Source organism: Ochotona curzoniae, unplaced genomic scaffold, assembly GCF_017591425.1.
Source record: "Ochotona curzoniae isolate NIBS_2020 unplaced genomic scaffold, NIBS_Ocur_1.0 contig_66, whole genome shotgun sequence".
NCBI classification, from domain to species: Eukaryota; Metazoa; Chordata; class Mammalia; order Lagomorpha; family Ochotonidae; genus Ochotona; species Ochotona curzoniae.
In genome coordinates, this window is record NW_024466512.1 from 15,653,450 (window position 1) to 15,675,860 (window position 22,411).

Genomic DNA, 22,411 nt, shown 5'->3' on the forward strand with positions numbered 1-22,411 from the left:
CTTCTTATTCATATCAGAATGAGCAAGCCAGTGTGCAAGGAGTTTATAAAGATAAAGTAGTTCTTTATCAGGAAACATCTTCTTATATCTCCTTGGTCCAAACTGGGCCACATACCACTTCTTGCAAAGCAAACTTGGTAGACAGGAGGAGTGGACAGACCGGAAACCAAGGACCATGCTTACTCAAGCAGGCCTGAGCCTCCTCAGACGCAAGTGGGCAGTGAGTGGGGGGAGGGCCGGTCTTGTCAGAATGGAAATACACATACTGTCCATGGGAGGAAACAGAATGCACCTCCTTAGGAGCTGGGTTCTTGTTCATGAAAAGCATGGACGGCACTTACTCTTTGTAAAAACAAGGGAGTCAGTCCCAAGGAGAGAAGACAGAATCATTTTCACTCTGGGCATTTTGAGGTTGAAGTGTCTGGAAAATATTTTGGCAAAAATATTTTGGCTGCTGTTGAGGGAAGAGTCACAAATAATGATCCCAGTTCAAAAATCCGGGCTTGTATTGGAGATGCAGGTCTGGTAGCTAAAACAATGAGAGAAGAGGTGAGCAGGGGCATCGTGAGCCTCCAGGGTAGTCCAAGAGGAGTGAGAAGAAGCCCCAGGGGGGCCACGGGTATAGAAAAGTGAAGAATCACAGGGCTATGACGACCGGGGGGGAGGGCTCCTGGTGCACAGAGGGGTCATCTCAGAAGCCAGGTAATGGAAGGCCTTACTAATGTCTGTATTGGCAACAGAAGGATCAATGGTGGCCTTGTTAGAGGGGTGTACGATGGTGAAGATTGGGTCAGTGAGCAGAGTGGGACATGATGGCCCAGCAGTAGCAGGGCCCCATGTTCTGCACTGGCAAGCAAAGAAGGACAAAAGAACAGAACTCAGAGAAGATGTAGCTTTTTGGGACTCCAAGGAGGCTAAGACCTCTTTGTACCAGGCCGTTGAACTTGGTGATGTTCCTTTGCCTGGATGGGAAGCACTGGCTATGATCTACCACACGTGGTGGATCACAGCCTCTAGATCCCAGATCCTTCCTTCCAGACAAGGGGTAAGCACACATGCTTCCAAAGTGAAGGTATCTGTGAGGTCAACAGTCATCTTCCTACACTCCCTTTCCACCCTAAGCCAGCCCAAGGGCATCCACTGGCAGCAGTAGCTTGGGCCTGCTGGAGTTCCTCTTCAACTTCCAATTCACCCTGCAGGAAGGTGCTAGGACCCACTCAGACTGTTCACAAGGACCTCCCGAATTGCCTCAATGGTGGACTACTTGGCATATGTGGTAGGCTATCCAGGTTCCCCAAGGCCTCTGTTTTCACTCTTTTCTTGATCTTGTAATATGACCTTTGTGTTTCAGAGTCACTGTTAGATGTGTGGGCTACCTTCATCTTGTAACATTCTTTTATAGGCCTTACCCCCATTGCTCTTATCTTTCTACTTCAAGAGACCCACAAGCCTTCTCCTTTCTGACTGTTGTCTCCTGGAAATGTACCCTAAGCCTGGAATTTTCCCTTTCCTCCTGAGCTATTGAGTCATCCCTCAGAGGCGGAGTCCCAGCAGGGGGGTTTTTGCAGGTAGTTAGGGAAAGGGAGAGTTCAAGGGTCCACAGTGAATGCCCCTATTTAGCTGCCCAGAGCTCTTGCTCCCCAAAGCCTGCTGCCTCGCTAACACTTCTGTCATCCTTCTCAGGCCTGCACTCTGAGACCATGGAACATTTCCGTGACACCAGAGGGACCAGAGTGGCTGGAAGCCCTCCGATGGGTGTAAGCAATTGGCCAGGAAGAAAGTTTGCCCTCATCCAGGCCCCAGATGATGACTTTGCAGCAAGGGACTTCTTAGTTTCTTCCCTGGGACACAACTCCACGCCATGCTTTGATGGTGGAACGTCACTGGCTTAAGGCTCCGAGCTCCAGGCTTTGTTATTTTGAACCAGTAGATAGACTATTTTAGCGGGAATACATTGAGTCTGGGCTTCTCTGTGGTCAGCATTGTGTATCTCTATTGGGGCCTAGGCCCACACAAGCAGATTTTTCCTATCTTTGACTCCTTTCTTATCTTATGCTAACGGTCCAGCTCCAAAGACAAGACTAATGCATGTAAAATGATTAGATGTTGTATACAATCAATGTTGTATTTGGTTCTTGAAGGAGTATAATCAAGGCAAAGTAAAGAGTCAGCATAGTCTAAAATGGTGCAGCTACTGGCCATATGTGGCTATTTAAATGTAAATTAAGTGCTCTCACATACAAGTAAAAATTCAGTTGCTCAGCTAAGCAGCCAGATTAGGCGCTCAGTAACCTGTGTGACTAGCAACCATCCTGTTGCACAGTACAAAATTAATTTTAACTTCAAGCAGAGATTTCTACTGAGCAGTGTTGACCTAGTGTAATGAAGGCCAGCTTCAGGCCCGACACAGCAGCCTAGGGGCTAAAGTTCTCACCTTGCACATGCCAGGATCCATATGGGCACCGGTTCTAATCCCAGTGGCCCTGCTTCCCATCCAGCTCCCTGTTTGTGGCCTGGGAAGGCAGTTGAGGATAGCCCAAGGCCTTGGGACTCTGCACCCATGTGGGAGACCTGTAAGAGGCTCCAGACTCCTGGCTTCAGACTGGCTCAACCCCAGCCATTGCTGCCACTTGGGGAGTGAACCATCGGACGGAAGATCTTCCTGTCTCTCCTCCTCTCTGTATATCTGCCTTTCCAATAAAAATAAGTAAATTTTTTTTTATTTCAAAAAAGAAAAAATAAAAATAGAATAAAGGCCAGCTTCAGGGTATAGGTGTGACTCCAGCTGGGACTGACAAAATAGCAAAGTAGAAGGGAAGGAGTTCCTAAGGGGGAGAAACTGTGTTCAGACATTGGAAAGAACCTTGCACGTTTGGCCAATACCTGGGGGAGGGTTAGCTAGAATAGAACATTCCTTTCGAGGAAATGTGAATGCCAACATCATTCTGATGATGATGGGCTCAGGAAATAGGCAAGAAGCCCACTCTCCTCCTCCTCTTATCTTAATATCAAAATGTCATAAAGCCATCTTTCAGTGGCAGGAGAGAGTTCTGCTTGACCTTGAGGGAGTGGTGTAGCTTGGCATCATAGCTCAGATTATCTCATCTCTTTGAAAACACCGCTAGGGATGGATTGGGCTAGACAACCTGCCCCTGTGATTGTTAACCTTGCCCTGTTCCCAGGCTGGCTTCGGCACCTCCTGCGCTCAGTAGGGAATATAAAGCTCAGAACCAGACCTATCTGAGTTGAAATACTGGTTTTTCTACTCACCAGTCAAGCGCCCTCAAGTAAGCAATTTAACTCTAAACCTTAGTTTACCCATCTGCAAAGTAGGCATGAGCTCAATGCTGACCTTACCTGGTAGTTAGGAGGTCTTGATGGGATAACACTTAGAGGAGTTGACACAGTTCATGGCCGGATGCTACAGCCTGTTCATATTACTCAGTATCACACTGCGCACTTCTGGCATACTGTCCGCTTTGTTTCACCCCCACTCCCCACAAAAGTTTTCCTGTAGCTGATTTAATCAACGTTTGTTGATTTCTTGACATGAGAGAATTTTTCCTTTCCTTCAAAACTGAGTAATTTTTTTAAAATTAAAGTATTAACACACAAAAAAGTTCACATGTTACGAATTCAACTCCCTGAATTTTTACCACCTTAAAATATCGGTGTGACCCATTCAAGAAATAATGTCACCAGAGCCCAGAAAGCCATCTGGCATCTCTTTTAGTCCCCACTCTCCTGGCTAGGATAAGCACTACCCTGACTGACAATGTCGTAAGTTAGAGTTCCTCTGTTTTTGAGCTTCATAAGTTAGACTCATATTGCATATACTCCTAGGGTGCTGTTTCTATGTTTCATTCATGTTGTGCACGAATTATGATATGCTTGTTCATGCTTATGACTTTCTGCTACTTAGCTGTGTAACCATACCCCAATGTATTCATTCTGCTTTTGAACATTTCAGTAATTTTCAATTTTGACTACACAAACAGTGCCTTTTGGTGAACATGTATGTGTACTTCTTTTGGGGGTTAGGGAGCCAAACACTCGGAGAAATATCCACTGCCTTCCCAGGCTCTTTAGCAGGAAGTTGGATTGGAAGCAGAAGAACCAGGATTTTAATCATCATTTCAGTATGGATTGTAAGCACTCCAAGTAGCAGCTTAACCAGCTACACTGCGATATCCACTCCAGTGCTTTTAACATCGAGAGACTTTTTCTGATAGTGCTGCATAGATTCTACGCCATTCCACTTACTTTCGTTTTTCTTTAAAAATTTTGTTTATTTATTTGAAGGGCTGAGTAACAGAGAGAGGGAGACACACATACACAGAGAGATCTTTCATCTATGGACTCATTCCTAAATGATGAATCTGGGCAAGGCCAAAAGCAGGAACTGGGGATTGCATCTGGGTCTTCCACATTGTGGTAGGACCACCAGGGACTTAGACCATCATCCGTTTATATGGGATTTGAAGGTGTAATGAAAAAAATTTTTAAGCTTTTTTTTTTTTAGGTTTGAAAGCTATGCAGTGAATGACCAGGAGAGAGAGAGATTTTTCCATCTGTTGGTTCACATCTTAAATGCCTGCAACACCCATGGCTGAGCCAGGTCAAAGCCAGGGCCAAGGACTCCAGTCTCCTACATGGATAAGGATCCAGGTCCTTGAGCTAGCACCTTCTACTCTCAGCAGGTGAAATAGTAGGGACTTGTCTTGGACTCCAGTAGCCAGGACTTGATTTCAATATGGGTTGTGGGTGTTCCAAGGGAAAACTTCATCTGCTGTGTTCAACATCTGCTCCTAAAAATAGTTTTTTGTACCAAAATAAACTTATCTTTTAATTCCATGTGTTTGTAAACTTTTTGAAGTGTTCAGTGAGTACACAAATCGAACAGTTCAGGAACACATGGAACTGAAAGATAATGGATGTTTCCAGTGGTCCTTTTGAAGGTCCCCATTTATCTGGCTACAATTTCTTTATCCACTTATCTGTCGACAGACACTTAGGTAGCTTCCACATATTAAGCCTGTTTGCAGTTGGCAGGGCCTGGGAAGTGGTGATCATCATAGACAATATTACTTATTCCCACATAACTTTAAAAAAAAAATTATTATTATTGGAAAGACCAAATTACAGAGAACAAGATAGACACAGAGAAAGACCTTTCATCCACTGACCACAGCTGAGCCAATCTAAAGGCAGGAACCAGGAACTTCTGGGTCTCCAACACATGGGTGCAGGGTCCCAAGGCTTTGGCCCATCCTCTACTGCTTTCCAAGGCCACAGAGAGGGAGCTGGATGGGAAGTAGAGCAGCTGGGACATGAAACAGCGCCCATATGGGATGTTGGCACTTAGAGATGGAGGATTAGGCACTTGAGCTAACATGCTGGCCCTTCCCCTGTTACTTTTCACCCACAAGATTCTGATCCCACTTAACTTCAAAGAAAGGTAGGAAAGACTGGTTGGAGATGAAGTCCTACAAAACTTTTATTTTGCCTTCTCCCCATGCAAAGACCGGCTCATCTTCTGCTGGAAGCCACTGGGAGACCCCTTGATGCCGAAGAGCTGGAGGAGTAAGAACTGTTTTCACAGCTGTGCTGAACACCAACCCCAGAGCTGTCCATCCCACTCCTCACACCCTGGCAGCTCTGGCGGAGAGGCGAGGGGCGTAAATCATGCCTGCCCACATATGTTTTCAGCTCGGTTTTTCTCTGGGACCCAGGGACCTCTTAAACTCTGACTCAGGTTTTAAGCAAAACTGTGGGAAGGCGATTCTTTAGCATAACAGCAATGCCTATCCCGCCTGCCCCCGCCCCCAGCAAATCTCTTCCAGTGGTCTGCAGGTGTGCCTAGCTCCACACAATAGGGGCTTTGACAAAATCTGGATGGATGGGACCACACGCTGGCCAGGGCCACCACCTCTTGCTACGGAGGAGGAAACTGCTTTTCTCAGAAGTTTCTTGAACCACAGGATCTCCAGAGACTCCTCAAGCTTTGACGGTGTTTGTGAAGATGTGTGAGTGTCGGATTTTTCAAATGCTCACCAGCAACAACAGAGCCAATGTTTATTTTGTTCTTTCTGGGCTCCGTACGGTGTAAAGCGCTCTCTTCGTGATTTAAAAAAAAAAAAATCTTTAGAATGAAGCAGAGTCAGGCATGAGGGGGTTTCAGAGACATTTTTGAAAAGTGGATTTAAAAGATACGTTTATTTGGGTGCAAAAATTTTGACAGCTATGCAGAGCTTTTTCATAATCCACATTTTCTGTGAATGTTTTCAATACCTTTCATATGCATGAATTTCAGATTGTCTTTGCAGCAAAATATATGGGAAGAAGAGAGAGAGAAGAGAAGACAGAGAAAAAGCAAGAACTCCCATTTGCTGGTTCATTGCTCAGATGCTTGGGCACACTGAGGCTGGGCCAGGCTGAAGATATGAGCCGGGAACTAAGCCCAGGGCTCCCACTATTTGTGGCAGGCGCCCAAATGCTTCACTCCTTGCTGCTGCCTCTCAGGGAACTGGAGTCGGAGCCAACATGAGATGTATTGATATAGAATACAGGTGTTCCAATAGATGGCCCATCTGCTAGGCTAATCACTTTCCCATAAAATTATCCTTTTTTTTTTTCAAGATTTATTTATTTTTATTGGAAAGTCAGATATACAGAGAGGAGGAGAGACAGAGAACAAGATCCTCCGTCCGATGATTCACTCCCCAAGTGGCTTCAATGGCCCGAGCTGCGCTGAACCAAAGCCAGGAGCCAGGAGCCTCCTCCAGGTCTCCCACATGGGTGCAGGGTCCCAAAGCTTTGACCATTCTTCGACTGCTTTCCCAGGCTACAAGCAGGGAGCTGGATGGGAAGTGGAGCAGCCGGGATTAGAACTGGCGCCCATATGGGATCCTGGTGCGTTCAAGGTGAGGACTTTAGCCGCTAGGCCATGCTGCCGGGCCCGAAAACACTATATTAAATGGAAGAAGCCAGTCACACAGGATGACATCTTGTTTGACTTATTTTATGAAATAGAAGAGACAACTCTATGGAAATAGAAACCAGATTAGTGATTGTCTAGGGCTATGGAGGAAGGGGAAAATGAGGAGTTATGCTGAAGTATATGAAGTCTCCATTGGGATTATGGCAACATCCTAAAATGGTTTGTGCTGGGGGCCAGCACAATGGTGCAGTAGGCTAATTCTCCACCTGCTAGCAGCAGCATCGCATATGGGTGCCATGCCATGGTTGCTCCACTTCTGATCTAGTTCTCTGGTTATGATCTGGGAAAGCAGTAGAGGATGGTCCAAGGCCGTGGGATTGTGACCCTGCGTGGGAGACGCAGAAGCAGCTCCTGGCTCCTGGCTTCGGATCGGCTCAGCTCTGGATGTTGTGGCCTTTTGAGGAATGAACCAGTAAATGCAAGACCTCTCTGCCTCTCCTTCTCTCTCTTTACAAGCAAACAACAACAACAAAACAAAACAAAGCAGAATGGCATCTGACTAGAGTATTATTCATGTCTTTTGAGAGGTTTGTTTGTGAGAAGGGGCCACTTTTAGCAGGCAAATTATAATCAGGGAAAGGGATGGTTAACAAGAACTAGGGATTTCCATTCTTGGATGTGGTCCTCAGCACTCAGTTGTTTTTCTGAGTATTTTTATGCAGCATTTGAAGTGCAGGCAGCCTGTTAGTCTTCTTTTTCCGGCTCTGTTTGTTTGTTTGGCTGGCATGCGTTAGTAATGAGGATGCTTTATTGCAAGGGACACTCCATGACATCAGTACAATGGGGCTGCCAAAATCCTGGGGGCTCTGCTAAGCCCTAGGGAGTTGCCCCGTGCCTTGCAAAATCCAAATTGCAAAACATAAAGAATAGAGGACTCGCTAGTCGGTGTGACGTTTGCAGGATTTTGTGTTTCAGTGCCAAAGGCAAAAATGTTGTGGCACGAAGTAGTTACTTTAACTCAGTCACAAGGCAGTTTCAGTGGAGTTGAAATCCAGGGCAGGCTTTGTCAGATTTTTCTAGGAGTGGTTGCTAATTCGTTTAACAACAGGGATCTGGCAGGTGAAGTAAAAGTGCCCACTTGGTTGGGTGGAGGGCTCTTTACACAGCCTCCCTCATATCCTCTGCCATCTTCACGGTGCTTATGACCGTAGAGAATGACGAGTTTTTGCCAGACAACCTTAAGATTTTTCCAATGAAACCAAAGACATAGAGCTTTAAAAAAAAAAAAAAAGAAAAAAAAGATTTTAAAATTTTCATTGGAAAACCAGATACAGAGAGGAAGAGAGACAAGGAGGAAGATGCTCCGTCCTATGATTCACTCCCCAAGTGACCACAACAGCCGGAGCTGCACCAATCCGAAGCCAGGAGCTCGGAGCCTCTTCTGGGTCTCCCACGCGGGTGCAGGGCCCAAGGCTTTGGGCCATCCTCGAGTGCTTTCCCAGGCCACAAGCAGGGAGCTGGATGGGAAGCAGGGCTGCCGGGATTAGAACCGGTGCCCATATGGAACCCTGACATGTGCAAGGTGAGGACCACAGTCACTAGGCTACCATGCCATACTCGAGAGAGTCTTAATCCCACCATCTAATTGGGATAATAATTGCAGCAACCCACAGAATGTGAGAAAATATTTGCAAATTATATATTTGATAAGAGATTTGCACATAGAATATATAAAGAATGTTTATGATTTAATAAGAAAAATAATTTCAAGATAAGAAAGGATATTTGTTTCTATAGAAATAAATAGTCAATAAGCACATAAAAAATGTTCAATATTGTTGGTATCCAAGTAGTGGAACTCAAAACCATAGTGAGTGGTCCTTCAAATCATTCGGGGAAGCTAGGATAGAAAGGAAAGGCAGTAGTGCATGCGATGAGAGCATGGAGAATTTGAGCCTTGAAGCCTGGCATGATGGCTCAGTGGCTAAATCCTTCCACATCCTAACCAGGCCCGACCCTGCTTAGCTTCTGAGATCAGACGGGGTCAGGCATGTTTAGGGAGGTATGGCCATAGTGGCTAAATCTTGTATGCACTGGGATCCCATATGGGCACCGGTTAGTGTCCTGGCTGGACCGTTTCCTGTCCAGCTCCTGCTCTGGCCACTATAGCCACATGGGAGTGAACGTGCAGACAGGAGATCTGTCTGTCTGTCTGTATTTTAATCTGTAAATCTGCCTTTCCAGTAACAAATCAATGTATCTTTTTTTTTTTTTTTAAGTGAGCCTCGCGTCCGGTGTGATAGCCTAGTGGCTAAAGGCCTCAACTTGCATGTGCAGGGATCCCATATGGGTGCTGATTCTAATCCTGGCAGCCCTGCTTCCCATCCAGCTCCCTCCTTGTGGTCTCAGAAAGCAGTACAGGATGGCCCAGAGCCTTGGGACCCTGCACATGTATGAAAGACCCAGAAGAGGCTCCTGGCTCCTGGTCTCACTTTGGCTCAGGCTGTCAACCACCCAAAGTCCTTTGCTTCGGACTTGATCACTGCCTAGCAGTGGAAACGTGTCGTCAAACCTGATCCTTTTGGAAAGCAAAGAGGGGAGTGCTGTGTCCATTCTAAAATTACACACCTACTTAGCGGCAGACGCAGGACCAACACTGGTCCTTTGACATTGACCTCTAGGTCAAATGACCCCTGCCAAAAGTCTAGTCTTCAAGGAAGGGACTGTTGAGAAGCCAATGTGATGGACAGCTGACGACCTTCTCTTCCTTTTGCTGCATTTTGCGCGGGTCTCCTGAAGGCTTTGGAAGAGGGGAACGCAGTTACAAAAGAGACAGCCAGCGTGCTTCCCGGGACCTCGCCTGCTGCAGCATGGGTGGGTCTGCGAGTTCAGAGAGTTTTTTCGCTGCTCGTTTCTGATTCATGTATTCTTAGCTCATCAATACGTTGTTTGTGCAAGAACCATTTGATGTCCAAGAAACCCTGAGGGCCTCATAAAGCATTTTTTTTTTTAAAGCAGAGAACCGAACTTTGCCAAGATTAAATGGAACCCAGATATAAAAAGGTCTGAGTTCAGTTTTCATTGAATACAAAGGGTGAGTAGGTTCTGAACTGAGCCAAGTGCATTCTCCCACCCTTAATTTACAGTACATTGTTCTGGCAGCCTCTGCAATTCTGCAAGTTGGCTTTTCTCCTTTCATTCCTTCCAAGGGTGTAACCACAAGCCTATCTTTTAGTTAGCATTACAAAAAAATGAGTTCGTATTATAACAATTTATGAGAACCGCACTCATCGTTGGTCCTGAACTATCAATTTTATTAGAACAAATTGAAGTATTTTAAAAGGTTAAAACCCTTCTCTGAAGCTGTAATTTTGTTTGATCTCCTACAAGGATTTCTTTTAGCATTCTCATCTGGGAGGTTATTGAAAGGGATATCGCCCCCCGTACCTCACCAAGCAGACCATCAAGCAGCTGAATGCTAGAGGCATACTGGGGGATGTCATGCTCAGCTGTGGAGGCCAGCACAAATTTTTTTTACTCTGCCTTTTAAGAAGAAATAGCCAGAGAAATGGTGAGTACTTTGAGTTTCTTGTTGGTAATCATAATTTTTTAAAAAATCAAAAAATGGACAAAATTAAAATCACCCCTGAATTTGCCACCTCAAGGTGAGTGTCAGTGGTTCATTTTCATTATATTCTTTTTTTCAAAAAAGATTTATTTATTTTTATTGCAAAGTCAAATATACAGAGAAGAGAGACAGGAAGATCTTCCATCCGATGATTCACTCCCCAAGTGATCACAATGGCCAGAGCTGAGCTGATCCAAAACCAGGAGCCAGAAATGTATTCTGTGTCTCCCATGTGGGTACAGGGTCCCAAGGTTTTGGGCTGTCCTTGACTGCTTTCCAAGGCCACAAGCTGGATGGGAAGCAGGGTTCCCGGGATTAGAACTGGCGCCCATATGGGATCCTGGCATATGCAAGGTGAGGACCTTAGCCACAAGGCCACTACGCCGGGCCCATTTTCATTGTATTCTAAAGAGTATCTATGGAGCCAGCATTCTGGTACAGTGTGTTAGGACCTTGTCTGTGTACAGTAAAGGCATCAAATCCCAGCTGTTCCATTTGTGATCCAGCTTCCTGTTAATGTGCCTAGGAAAGCAATAGAAGTTGGCCCAAGTGCTTGGGTCCCTGCACCCATGTGGGAGACCCAGATGTAGCTTCTGGTTTCCTGCTTGGACTTTCATAGACATATCTAGAGTGAACCAGCAAATGCAAGGTGTTTTCTCTTCGTTTCTGTCATTCTCTATGATGCTGCCTTTCAAATTAAACAAACAAGTAAGCAACACATTGTGTTTACATATGTGTATCAGTTCAATGTGTATATTAATGTCAATATGTAGACATTATTATAGAAATGGGCAGACCCAGCACAATAGCCTAGTGGCTAAAGTCTCTGTTTTGCATCTACAGGGATCCTCTGGTTCATGTCCCAGCTGCTGTACTTTCCTTCTAGCTTCCTGCTTGTGCCCTGGGAAAGCAGTCCAGGACAGCCCAAAGCCTCGGGACCCTGCACCCGTGTGGGAGACCTGGATGAGGCTCCTGATTCCTGGCTTCGAATTGGCTCAGCTCTGGCTATTATGGCCACTTGGGGAGTGAACCAGCAGATGAAGATCCTTATTTCTGTCTCTCTTTCTTTCTGGAAGATCTTCCTTACAAATAATAATAAATGACTCGGCACGGTGACCTAGTGGCTAAGGTCCTCACCTTGAACATGCTGGGATCCCAAATGGGTGTCAGTTCTAACCCCGGCAGCCCCACTTCCTATCCAGTTCCCTGCTTATGGTCTGGGAAGGCAGTTGAGGACGGCCCAATGCTTTGGGATCCTGTACCCACGTGGGAGACCTGGAGGAAATTCCTGGCTCCTGGCTTCAGATCAACTTAGCTCTGGCCATTGTGGCCACTTGGGGAGTGAATCATTGGATGAAAGATCTTCCTCTCTGTCTCTCTTGCTCTCTGTATATCTAACATTCGAATAAAAATAAATAAATTTTTAAAAAGTAATAATAAATCGGAAAAAATGGGCTATTACTCTATTATCTTCCTTTTCCATTTGTTAGTTCATGGTTGTTTATATTAATAAAATCATAGTTACTCACGCATAAAATTCAACTGTATAGATGATTACATGATTCAGTAAGGAATCTTTTGATTGCAAAAGGCAGAAAACTGCAGTTAAACTTGCATAAACACAAAAGGCAATTTTTTGGTTGACTTCTGAAAGGGCCACTGAGTGATGTGATTGAAGGCATCATAGGATTCAGGTTTTAAGTAAGGTTAGGACATCTGCTTTGATCTTTGCTTCTGCCTTCTGATGCCTTAGTGCTGTTGGTGTGTTGCCTGTTGAGGCAGAAGGTACATGTGTCCAGAATGTTGCCTGGCAGAGAAGAGCAAGACCTATTCCAGGATTGACCAGGAAATCTCATTGTCCCAGAGCAATCTCAGAGTCTGTCCACCATGGCTGCTGCCTGGGTCACACGGTTCACCTCTGGAATCCAAGTGTTTCACTAGAAGAACAGACTAAGAGTGAGGAAGGGATGGGAGGTAGTCTGTGTGGAAGACTTGGGCTGCAGGAGGAAATAGGAAGAAGGAGAGTGAATGTACTCTAAGTGGTTGAAATCACGGGGTCGCCAGACACACATTTGTACCTTTGAGCTTCAAGCTTCGTACTAGTTTCCTAGGCCTTAAGTTACAAAACTGAGTGCTTTACAAGGCAGAGAGGGATTGTCTCATGATCCTGGAGGTGGGAAGTCTGAGATCCAGGTATCCAGGTATCCAGGTATCCAGCTTCCTCTGAGAGCTGAAGTGGGAAGCCATTGCACATCCTTCTCCCAGCTTCCGATGGTTTGTGGGGCCTTTTGATGTGCACTGGGGTGGAGAAATAACACCGTGACATCTGTCTCCATGCCCACGGGCGCTTTGCCTATGTTCACGAAGACTCCAAATAAATTTTCTTTTTCTTTTTTTTTAAAGTAAATATATCAGGAGAGTGGATCCTATACCAACATCATCTCATTTTAATTATATCTATAATGACTTTATTTTAAAACATGATTACATTCTGAAGTACTCAGCCTTAGGGTTTCAACGTATGAATTTTGGAGTACTTATTTCCAATACACTTTCATTGTGTTTCCAAAATATTTATTTATTTAAAAATAGTTATGCATTTTTATTTGAAAGGCAGATTTTACACAGATAGAGGAGGAGGAGAGATAGAGAGAGAAGGTCTTCCACTTTGTTGGTTCACTCCTCAAATGGCTGCAATGGCCTGAGCTGAGCTGACCTGAAGCTGGGAGCCAAGAACCTCCTCTGGGTCTCTCATGGGGTGCAGGGTCCCGAGGACTTAGGCCATCCTTTGCTGCTTTCTCAGATCACAAGCAGAGAACGCGATCAGAAGTGGAGCATCCAGGACATGAACTGGTGCCCATGTGGGATACTGGAGCCACAAGGTGGAGGATTAGCCTGCACACCACTGTCACCTCACAAAAGATGAATTTTTAAATTTTGTAATTTTATTTGGAAGTGTGTGTGTGTGTGTATTTGAGAGAGGGGTGGAAAGCGAGTGAACCTGTTAACTTCCTATCTGCTGGTTTTTTCTCTAAATACGTGCAACAGTTGTGGCTGGGCTAGATTGAAGCCAGTAGCCAAAAACTCAACCTAGGCCTCCCATGTGAGCAGCAGGAATCTAACCACTCGAACCATTTCCTGTTGTGTTCCCAAGGCGTACAGGAGCAGAAAGCTGGAATTGGAACCAGAGGCAAAAGTTGAAATTAGGCATAGCAACATGGGATGTAGATATCCCAGACAACATCTTAACTGCTGTGGCAAATGCTTACCCCCAGCATGTTCCTACATACTTAACTTTCAGTGCTGGATGTGGCCTTGACTAGGGTCCCTCCAGTGATCATCCAAACCCCCTGAAATCTTGGCCACACCTTCAAGTGGGTGGCACAAGAATCCACCAACCATTCCCTAATCGGTTGAGAGACCACCAATGGAGAACATCTGACTCAGATAAAAAAATCCCAAGACTCTTTGGAAACCTGGGTCTCTCTCTCTCTAATTTATTTATTTGTTGGAAATAAAAAGTGTTTGTTTATTTATTCTTATTTTTACAGAGAGAGAAGAAACAGATCTTGCATCCGCTGATTTGCTCCCCAAGTGGCCGCAATGGCCAGAGCTGAGCTGATCTAAAGCCAATAGCCAGGAGCTTCTTCTGGGTCTCCCAGGCAGGTGCAGGGTCCCAAGGCTTTGGGCTGTCCTCCACTTGCTTTCTTAGGCCACAAGCAGAGAACTATCTGGGAAGTTGAGCAGCCGGAACACCTTTCAGGAGGCACCCCCATTTCCCAGCTTCCTCTTGAGAGGTGCTTTCCCCTGCCCTCTTCTTTCTATGTTCAGCTGGTCACTTTGTAAATAAAACTTGTCTGTCTGCAACTGATTGCCAGCTTTTTGTTTTAATATTAAGCTGAGAAAAGAACCCACTGAGCTTTTCTGATAACACTTTTCACATGGAATTGTCACCTCGTGTTGTGAGGTTAGGAGTCTGTCTTGCCAACCTGATTGGATGTCACCACCACGCACTAGATGCAGGACCTGGGGCAAAAGAACAAAGCTCTGCAAACCTCAGTGTCTGCATCAGTAAATGAGCATGGTAGTCCTCGACTCACTGGGTGTGTGCCGGACACACAGCACTGGGGAAATGTCAGTGTGGCTGTCTGTGAGGACAGAGTAGGGAAGGGCTGACAAACTCCACTGTGCTTCTCCCTGAGGCTGGCCTTCTCCAAAGAACTTTAGGAGGGGGAAGGGTATTTCGCCATCCATCAAACAGAAATTCAAAATCTGTTGAAGAAAGACCAAGTATTTCTCTCCCCGAAAGCCAGACGCCAGGAACTCTGAGCCAAGTTCATTGTCTTGGGCAGTGTGATTATGAAATGTCCCCTTTGGGTCCCACGTATCCATTCCTCTCTGTTTGCTTTTTTTTTTTTTTTTATTCACAAACTTGATCTTTCCCACCAGTTTTTAGATGTGGAATCAATCATTTTATTTACAGTTGCTCTGCTTCTGGCTCCATCGATTTGGGGAAATGGAACAGACATCTGTCCACCCACAGCTTTTTGTTCTCTCACGCCTTTCCTCCAGGGTCTAATTTGACTTGGTTAAATGATTATTGAATGCGAACTAGAACTTCACGTTCTTGCAGGCAGCAGGATCTATTTGATACAGGTCTACCAGGCCTTCCCAAGGTCAAAGCACAAAGTTACAAATCACTCTTCCAAAATATGGTCACTTTCATTTAGTGCCAGGTGTTGTTCTAAGCAACAGAGACCTAACAATGAACAAGAGAGCCACTGTCCCTGGCCTGAAGAAGTACACCTTCTGGAGACATTCATTCTCGAAGAAACTACAGAAGGAGAGCTTACTGCATGTCAGATATTATACATCATTAAACATGTGTGTGTGTGTGTGTGTGTGTGTGTGTGTGTGTGTGCTGGGAGAGGCAGAACATAATAAACACAGTGAATATTTAATTATGTTGAAAAGTGATAGTTAGGGCCTGGTGCGATAGTGACTAAATATGCATCTTGCATCTGCCTGGGTGCCATATGGGTGCTAGCTAATGTCTGGGCTGCCCCACTTCCCATCCAGCTCCCTGCTTGTGGCCTGGGAGAGCAGTGGAGGACGGCCCAAAGCCTTGGGACCCTGTATCTGTGTGGGAGACCCAGAAGAAATTCCTGGCCCTTGGCTTCGGATCAGCTCAGCTCCAGTCGTTGCAGCCACTTGGGGAGTGAACCAGTGGACGAAAGATCTTTTTGTCTCTCCTCCTTGTATATCTGCCTTTCCAGTAAAAAAAAAAAAAATAAGAAAAAGAGAGATAAATAAGTGCAAAGGGAAAAAACCGGGTAAGGAAGGCTAAGGGATGTCGAGGAAGTTCATAATCTTAAATAGAGTCATCAGGGTGATTCTCACGGAGCAGGCAGTGAGCTTGTGTATACGGGGAAAGATCAAGTCTCAAGGTCCTGGAGCCTAGCATCTCCAGCTTTTTGAAAGGGTAGCAAGGAGGCCAGCTTACCTGGGGCTGAGCAGGGTAGGGACAGTGGAAAACGGAGAAGGCCAGACCAAGGAGAGTTTTCAGCTGTGTGAGGTGAGCATTACTGCCAAGTGCTGACTAGGATGCCGCTTGACTGTAGGCTTTAAGCGCTGAGGTGGTGCAGGTGCAGGTACAGGTGCAGGTAGGCGGGCGGGCCAGTGCAATCCCACAGGGGATGCACACCGGAGGGCTGGCAAATGGAGGAGACCAGAAGTGGGCAGATTAGGGATCGGGTCTGAAGACCCAGTCAATAGGATTTCTGGCATATTGCATCTGGGAAGTGTAAGAGGCAGGGACCACAACAAGCTGCTTGGACAGCAAGAATGGAGTAGTTACTGATATGGGAAAGACTTGGGCCTGAGGCGCGCGTGTGGGGGTGGAGGTGGGGGGTGTCTATTCGCTATCCAAGTGGGGAAATAGTTTTGGGGACATCTCTAAAGTGTCGGGATGTGACATCCTGATCCAAAGCCTGGAAGACCCCGCGGAGTAGCCTCCAGAAGCAGCCACGTGCCCTTTCTCTGAGCCCTCATAAGGGCCTAGGACGGCAGCAGCCAAAGCCGTTCTCTTTCTTCTTTGGGGAACGGCGAGAAAAAGGCAGAAAGAAGACGACGCGCGGCTACGGGGGACCGTCTCCGAACGATCAGCGCCCGCCTGGGGTCCAGCTGCAGGCCTCCTCATGCGGGGCAGCCAGGCTGCGAACGCCCGGCCGGCGGGGGCGGGGCCTGTGCGGGGGGCGTGGCCGCCGCCGCGCGCGCGCGCGCGCCACAGAGGGGGGCGTGGCCGTCGTGGCGCGCTGGCGGCCGGCCTGGGCGCGCGGCGCCTCCCTCTCCTCCGCCGCGGGTGATCAGCTGGTCTGCGCTTCCCTGACGTGGGCCGGGGCACGTCACTGCCGAATGGCAGCCTCCAGAAAGCCGCCGCGAGGAAGGTGAGGGGACTGTGCCGGGGCGCCGGCGTCCACGCTGCGGGCGGGCCCCTCTTGCCGGATCGCGCGTGCTGCACCCGGGAGGGCCGGACCCGGCGGGTGAGGGACTGTGGGCGATCCGCGGCCCGGGGGGCGGCCCTTGCTGGCCGGAGAGCAGGAGTCCCAGGACTCGGGGGACAGAGCCTTGGCAGCTCGTTTCCGGCGGAGCTGCGTGCACCTTCGGGGAGCCCGATCGTGGCCTTGGGACAGGTGTTCCCAGGGAACTGCCACACTCGGCCCGGGAGCGGTGGCCGTCACCGCCCCTAGGCCTCACAGAAAGGCCCGGCTATTGCAGGAACTTGGTTCCTTTTGGCTCCTCCTGGGGTCTCAGGAGATTGGGGATCCCTTATCCCTGGCCCTGCTGTGGCCATCTCATCCTCCCATGACCACCGACACCTGCATTTTTGTCTTACTGATTTGTTACTGCCACGAAGATGGGCAGCCATGGGGCCTTCCAAATGGTTTCAGAAGCTGTGTAAGGGAATATTTTGGTATAACCTTAAGGAAAAATCTCTTAAGGGACTTCTCCCTGGACACAGGTAAAGTGAGAATAATAATCCCTGGATCTCAAGTTGAAAAAGTTTTGTTAAAGCGCCCTCTCCCCTACCCCACGCCCCCCAGTCTACTTACTAGAGCCAGCCAACAAGCTGAGACATAGAATTCGCAAAGATGGGAAGGCCAGACCCTCTCCAGGGGACCCACAAGGAGTCAGTCACCCACACCCGCTGATCTGTTGAGACCTGGGTGAACTCACTTGGCAGCTTGAGTAGGCCATATCTTTTTCTTTTTTCTTTCTTTTTTTTTTTTTTTTTTTAGATTTGTCTATTTTTCATTGGAAAAGCAGATTTATACAGAGAACAAGACAGATTTTCCATCTGCTGGTTCACTCCCCAAATGGCCACAACAGCTGAAGCTGAGCCAGTCCAAAGCTGGGAGATTCTTTTGGGTCTCCCATGGTGGTGGCAGGTTCCTGAGGCTTTGGGCCATCCCCTACTGCTTTCCCAGGCCATAAGGCAGGAAGCTGCATGGGAAGTGGAGCATCCAGGATGCGAACCAGTGTCCCATATGGGATCCTGGCACATGCAAAGCAAGGATTTAGCTACCGAGCAATCGCGCCAGGCCCACAGACCACATCTTGTGCTGGTGTTTGTGAGTGGACCAATCTCCAGCCCACCTTCACCTGGCATTGGCCTTGCAATGGCGTGTTGCATAGAACCATAGTTGCCCCGTGGAAGGAGACAGGGAGGGTGATAAGCCTTGTGGAAGTGACTTCTTGTCACCTGACTGTTGGAGATGGAATCAGATGAGCGGATAACAACAAGTTGAGGTTGTAGGTTAGGACATTGCCTTTGAGGGCCCCCAGTCAGCTAGATTCATATAGTCACAGTATTTTAGGATCAAACAGGTCTTTGGGCATCAGCTTTTACGGCCCGATGACCTCCCACAGGAGTCCGTGAAAGGCTGAGAGAGGCCGTTTGTGTCAGGTGTCTCCGCCAGGGGAAGGTTTGGGTACCTGCTGTGTGAAGTGAGGGTTTCTTTGAGCTTCAGTGATAGAAACTGAACTTGCAGTTGTCTTGATACAGTTGAGCTGACTTGTAGTGTGGTGGGAACCAGCAACACCTGTTTTGGCATCAGTCTGGGCCTCTCTTCTGCTGCTCTTGGCTCCGAGTTGCCCAACATTGGCTCTGCCTCAGGCTGGTATTGTCCTTCGGGAGGGCCGGGATGGTTCTGGCTGCGAGGCCCAGTGGAGCTCCAGTCCTCTCCCCTGGTACATGGAGCAGGAGCCCCAGCTCGATTCCCGCCTGACTCGCTTGATTCCCATGTCCAGCCATGTCAATCAATGATGATGGCCAGAGGGGTGGGAAATCAGAACACTGGTGGGTAAGAAGGTGAAACCCATCCCAACCACCTTGACTTTTGAAATGAAGGAGGGACATTCTGCAAAGGAGAACCAGATTGCTTCTCAGAGAGGCAGGGTGGCCTCTGGGTAGGTAAAGGTGGTCTGGTTTGTTTCCCCCCGTACTACTTCCGTTTGACCCTCGTGGCATCTCGCTAAGTGCTCTGAGCATGCTGACCTTTGGTTTGTGCTGATCTGACAGCCGACTTGTCTGATTCTTACCGTGGAGTGGTGTGGAGGGACGTAGGGAATGGGATCCTGACTCCTGCTGGGATTCCTTTAGAAAAGAAAGACAAGTGCATGGTTTTTAGTAGTTCTTTTGTAATGATCTAATATAGGATTGAACTTACCCACCCTGTAGCTCGTCATGACGTTGAGGTGTTGGCTGAAGAAGCCCTAGGAAGGGGAAGTGTGCAGAGCTGGAGTTCTGGTTCTGGCGCTGTCGCCGACAGCACTGAGGCCTTGGGAGAGTCACTTGATCTCTGTTACTCAATGCTTTTGTCCAGAGAAGGGAGTTGACTTACATGGTCCTTGTGTCACATTCTTTTAGATTTAGCACTTATTGATAATCCTGCTTTGAGAGAAAGTGTCCGAGAAAGCGAAGGCAGGTTGGATCTTAGATCCCTCAGAGGCTGAGAGGTGACAGGAGCAAGGAAGTCATGATGTGTCTGCTTTGTGGCTTCTTGTAAGCTTGACACAGAGGTGGAGGTGGTGGTGCTCACGGGGGAGCTTGAACCCGCTTGTCAGAACCAGTTTCTGAAGTTGGCTTTGTCGCCGCTGAGACGGATGGCCTGTGGTAGGTTGTCTCAGTTTCTTCTATCAGATGATTGAAGAGGACTACCCTGCCCAGTCCAGAGTATCTAACCAGTCACTTGGTCCAGTCTTCTACAAGTATATATAGAAAAATTGACTTGGGCCCGGCGCGGTGGCACAGTGGTTAAGGTCCTCGCCTTGCACGCCCAGGATTCCATATGGGCGCTGGTTCTAATCCCGGCAGCCCTGCTTCCCTTCCAGCTCCCTGCCTGTGGCCCGGGAAAGCAGTCGAGGACGGCCCAAAGCTTTGGGACTCTGCACCTGTGTGGGAGACCCAGAAGAGGCTCCTGGCTTCGGACCAGCATAGCATCGGCCGTTGCGCTCACTTTGGGAGTGAATCATCAGCCGGAAGATCTTCCTCTTTGTCTCTCCTCTCTGTATATCCGCCTTTCCAATAAAAAAAATAATAAAAATAAATCTTAAAAAAAAAAAAGAAAAATTGACTTGTCTCTATCATCTTGTAAACCTGTATGAAGTCATAGGAAATTGAGTGGGAATGCCACTTGGATCCTTATAGAAGGAAAGGCGCTCTGAGGGCAGACCTCGCGGTGCTGCAGGTCTGGCCGCCGCCTGGGATGCTGTCATCCTTTATCAGAATGCTGGTTTGGATCTTCCATTTCACATTCAGCTTCCTGTGCTCTGTGGTGACCCGCGTGCTTCAGTTCCTGCCCCCATGTGGGAGACCAAGATGGCCTGGCCCAGCCTCGCTGTGAAGGGCATTTAACTTTTTTTTTTTTTTTAATTTAAAGACTTATTTTTTTTTTTTATTGGAAAAGCAAATATACAAAGAGAAGGAAATACAGAAAGATTTTCCGTCTGCTGGTTCACTCCCCAAATAGCTGCAATGGCTAGAGCTGAACTGATCCAAAACCAGGAGCTTCTTCTGGGTCTCCCACATGGGTGCAGGGTCCCAAAGCTTTGGGCCGTCCTCTTCTGCTGTCCCAGACCAAAAGCAGGGAGCTGGATGGGAAACTGGAGCAGTTGTATACCAATTGGTGCCCATATGAGATCCCAGCGCATGTGAGGTGAGGATTTAACCACTAGGTTATTGCACCAGGCCCTGTTAAGGGTATTTACGGTGTGAACTGGTAGATTGAAGATATTGCTCTGTCTCATCTCTTTTTGTCCCTCTACCTTTCAAACAAATAAATCTTTCAGAAGGAAAACGAGATATCTTTATAAAATTAATAGCTTGGTTGGGATACAATTCATCGTCATACATTCTCTTTATTTGTATACAACTCAAAAGTTACTTCATCAAGTTACACAGTCATCACAATTTTGGGACATGTGCCTCACTTCCAAAACAAATCTTACACCCATTCCTCTAGCCCCATCCTAACCGTCAGAAACCACCGGTCTACTTGCTGTTTCTATAGATTTGCCCCTTTTGGTCATTTTATATAAATGGAATCGCATACTATGTAACCTTTAGTGGCCGACTTTATTTCTCTGAATTCATGTATGTTATAGGTGTGAGTTTCCATGAAATGGATAGACTCCTTCTGTTTACCAGTTGATGAACACTTGGGTTGATTTTTTTTGCTATTGTAGCTATAAATGTGCGAAATGTCTACAGGCTGTGAGGTTATTATCAGTTTCGTTGACGTATCTAGGAATATGTACCTAGCTTGGATCATATGGTAACTCTGTCAGTTTCCCAAAGCTCCTCCATTTTATATTCCCACAAACAGCGTGTGTGGGTTTGAGTTTTTCCAGTCCTCACCTATGCCTGTTGTCTGTCTTTTTGTTTATATCCTTACAGTAGGTGTAAATCATTGTGGTTTGGTTGACATTTCTCCAATGATTAATGGTGTTTGTGTTTTCATGTTCTTTTTGGCTGTTTGCATATCCTTATTGAAAAATGTTCAAGTGTTTTCCCCATTTAAACATTGAGTTTTCTTTGTTGTTGAGTTGTAATATTCTTTACAAACTTTAGGTACTAATTGCAAATATTTTTTCCCCATTCTGTGGGTTGTGGATGTCTTTCTGCTTTCTTGAGGGTATTCTTTTCCACACAAAAGTTTTTTGGTTTTGTTGAAGTTCAGTGTACTCATTTTTCTTTTGTTTTGCTTTTTTTTTTTTTTTTGGTTTTGGTGTATCTTAAAGCATAGGTTAAGGGCTGACACTGTGGCATTGTGGGTTAAGCTTATGTCCGTGGCACTGGCATCCCATATAGGTGCTGTTCCACTTCTGATCTAACTCCCTGCTTGTGCCCTGGGAAACCAGTGGAGGCTGGCTCAAGTTCTGTTGCCACTGTACTCATTTGGAAGAACTGCAGGAGACCCCCAGCTCCTGGCTTTGGATTGACTCAGTTCCAACACTTTTGGCTGTTTGGGGAATGAACCAGTGGATGGCAGATCTCTTTTTTGGTCTCTTGTTCTCTCTGTGACTCTGTCTTCCAAATAAAAATAAAATAAAATATTGAAAAGAGAGAAAAACCAACCCAGGAATTATAGCCTGTATAAGGTCAGACCTATTTTTTTTTAAAGTTTTATGATTTTGCTTTTACATTTATGTGTATGATCCATTTTGAATGAATTTTTGTACATGGTGTGAGATGGTCCCTACATCATTTCTTAAGAAATGGTTGAGTTTTTTATTTGAAAGACAGAGTTACACAGAGAAGGAGAGGCCGTCCATCTGATGGC

General features: G+C 46.7%; 1 protein-coding gene across 7 annotated transcripts in view; it reads left to right on the forward strand.

Moving 5' to 3' along the window:
• The first annotated feature begins 16,922 nt into the window (after positions 1-16,922).
• XPNPEP1 (X-prolyl aminopeptidase 1) overlaps positions 16,923-22,411 on the forward strand; it is a 53,750-nt gene continuing 48,261 nt past the window's right edge. For 2 of the 7 annotated variants that reach the window (XM_040992138.1, XM_040992139.1), the window contains exon 1: positions 16,923-17,014. In XM_040992138.1, coding sequence (XP_040848072.1) covers positions 16,983-17,014 — 32 coding nt within the window. In that variant the 5' untranslated portion in view covers positions 16,923-16,982. Of the gene's footprint in view, positions 17,015-17,038; positions 17,111-17,508; positions 17,526-22,411 lie in introns of those variants that run through there. The other 5 variants (XM_040992142.1, XM_040992141.1, XM_040992144.1 and 2 more) reach the window with 4 other exon arrangements.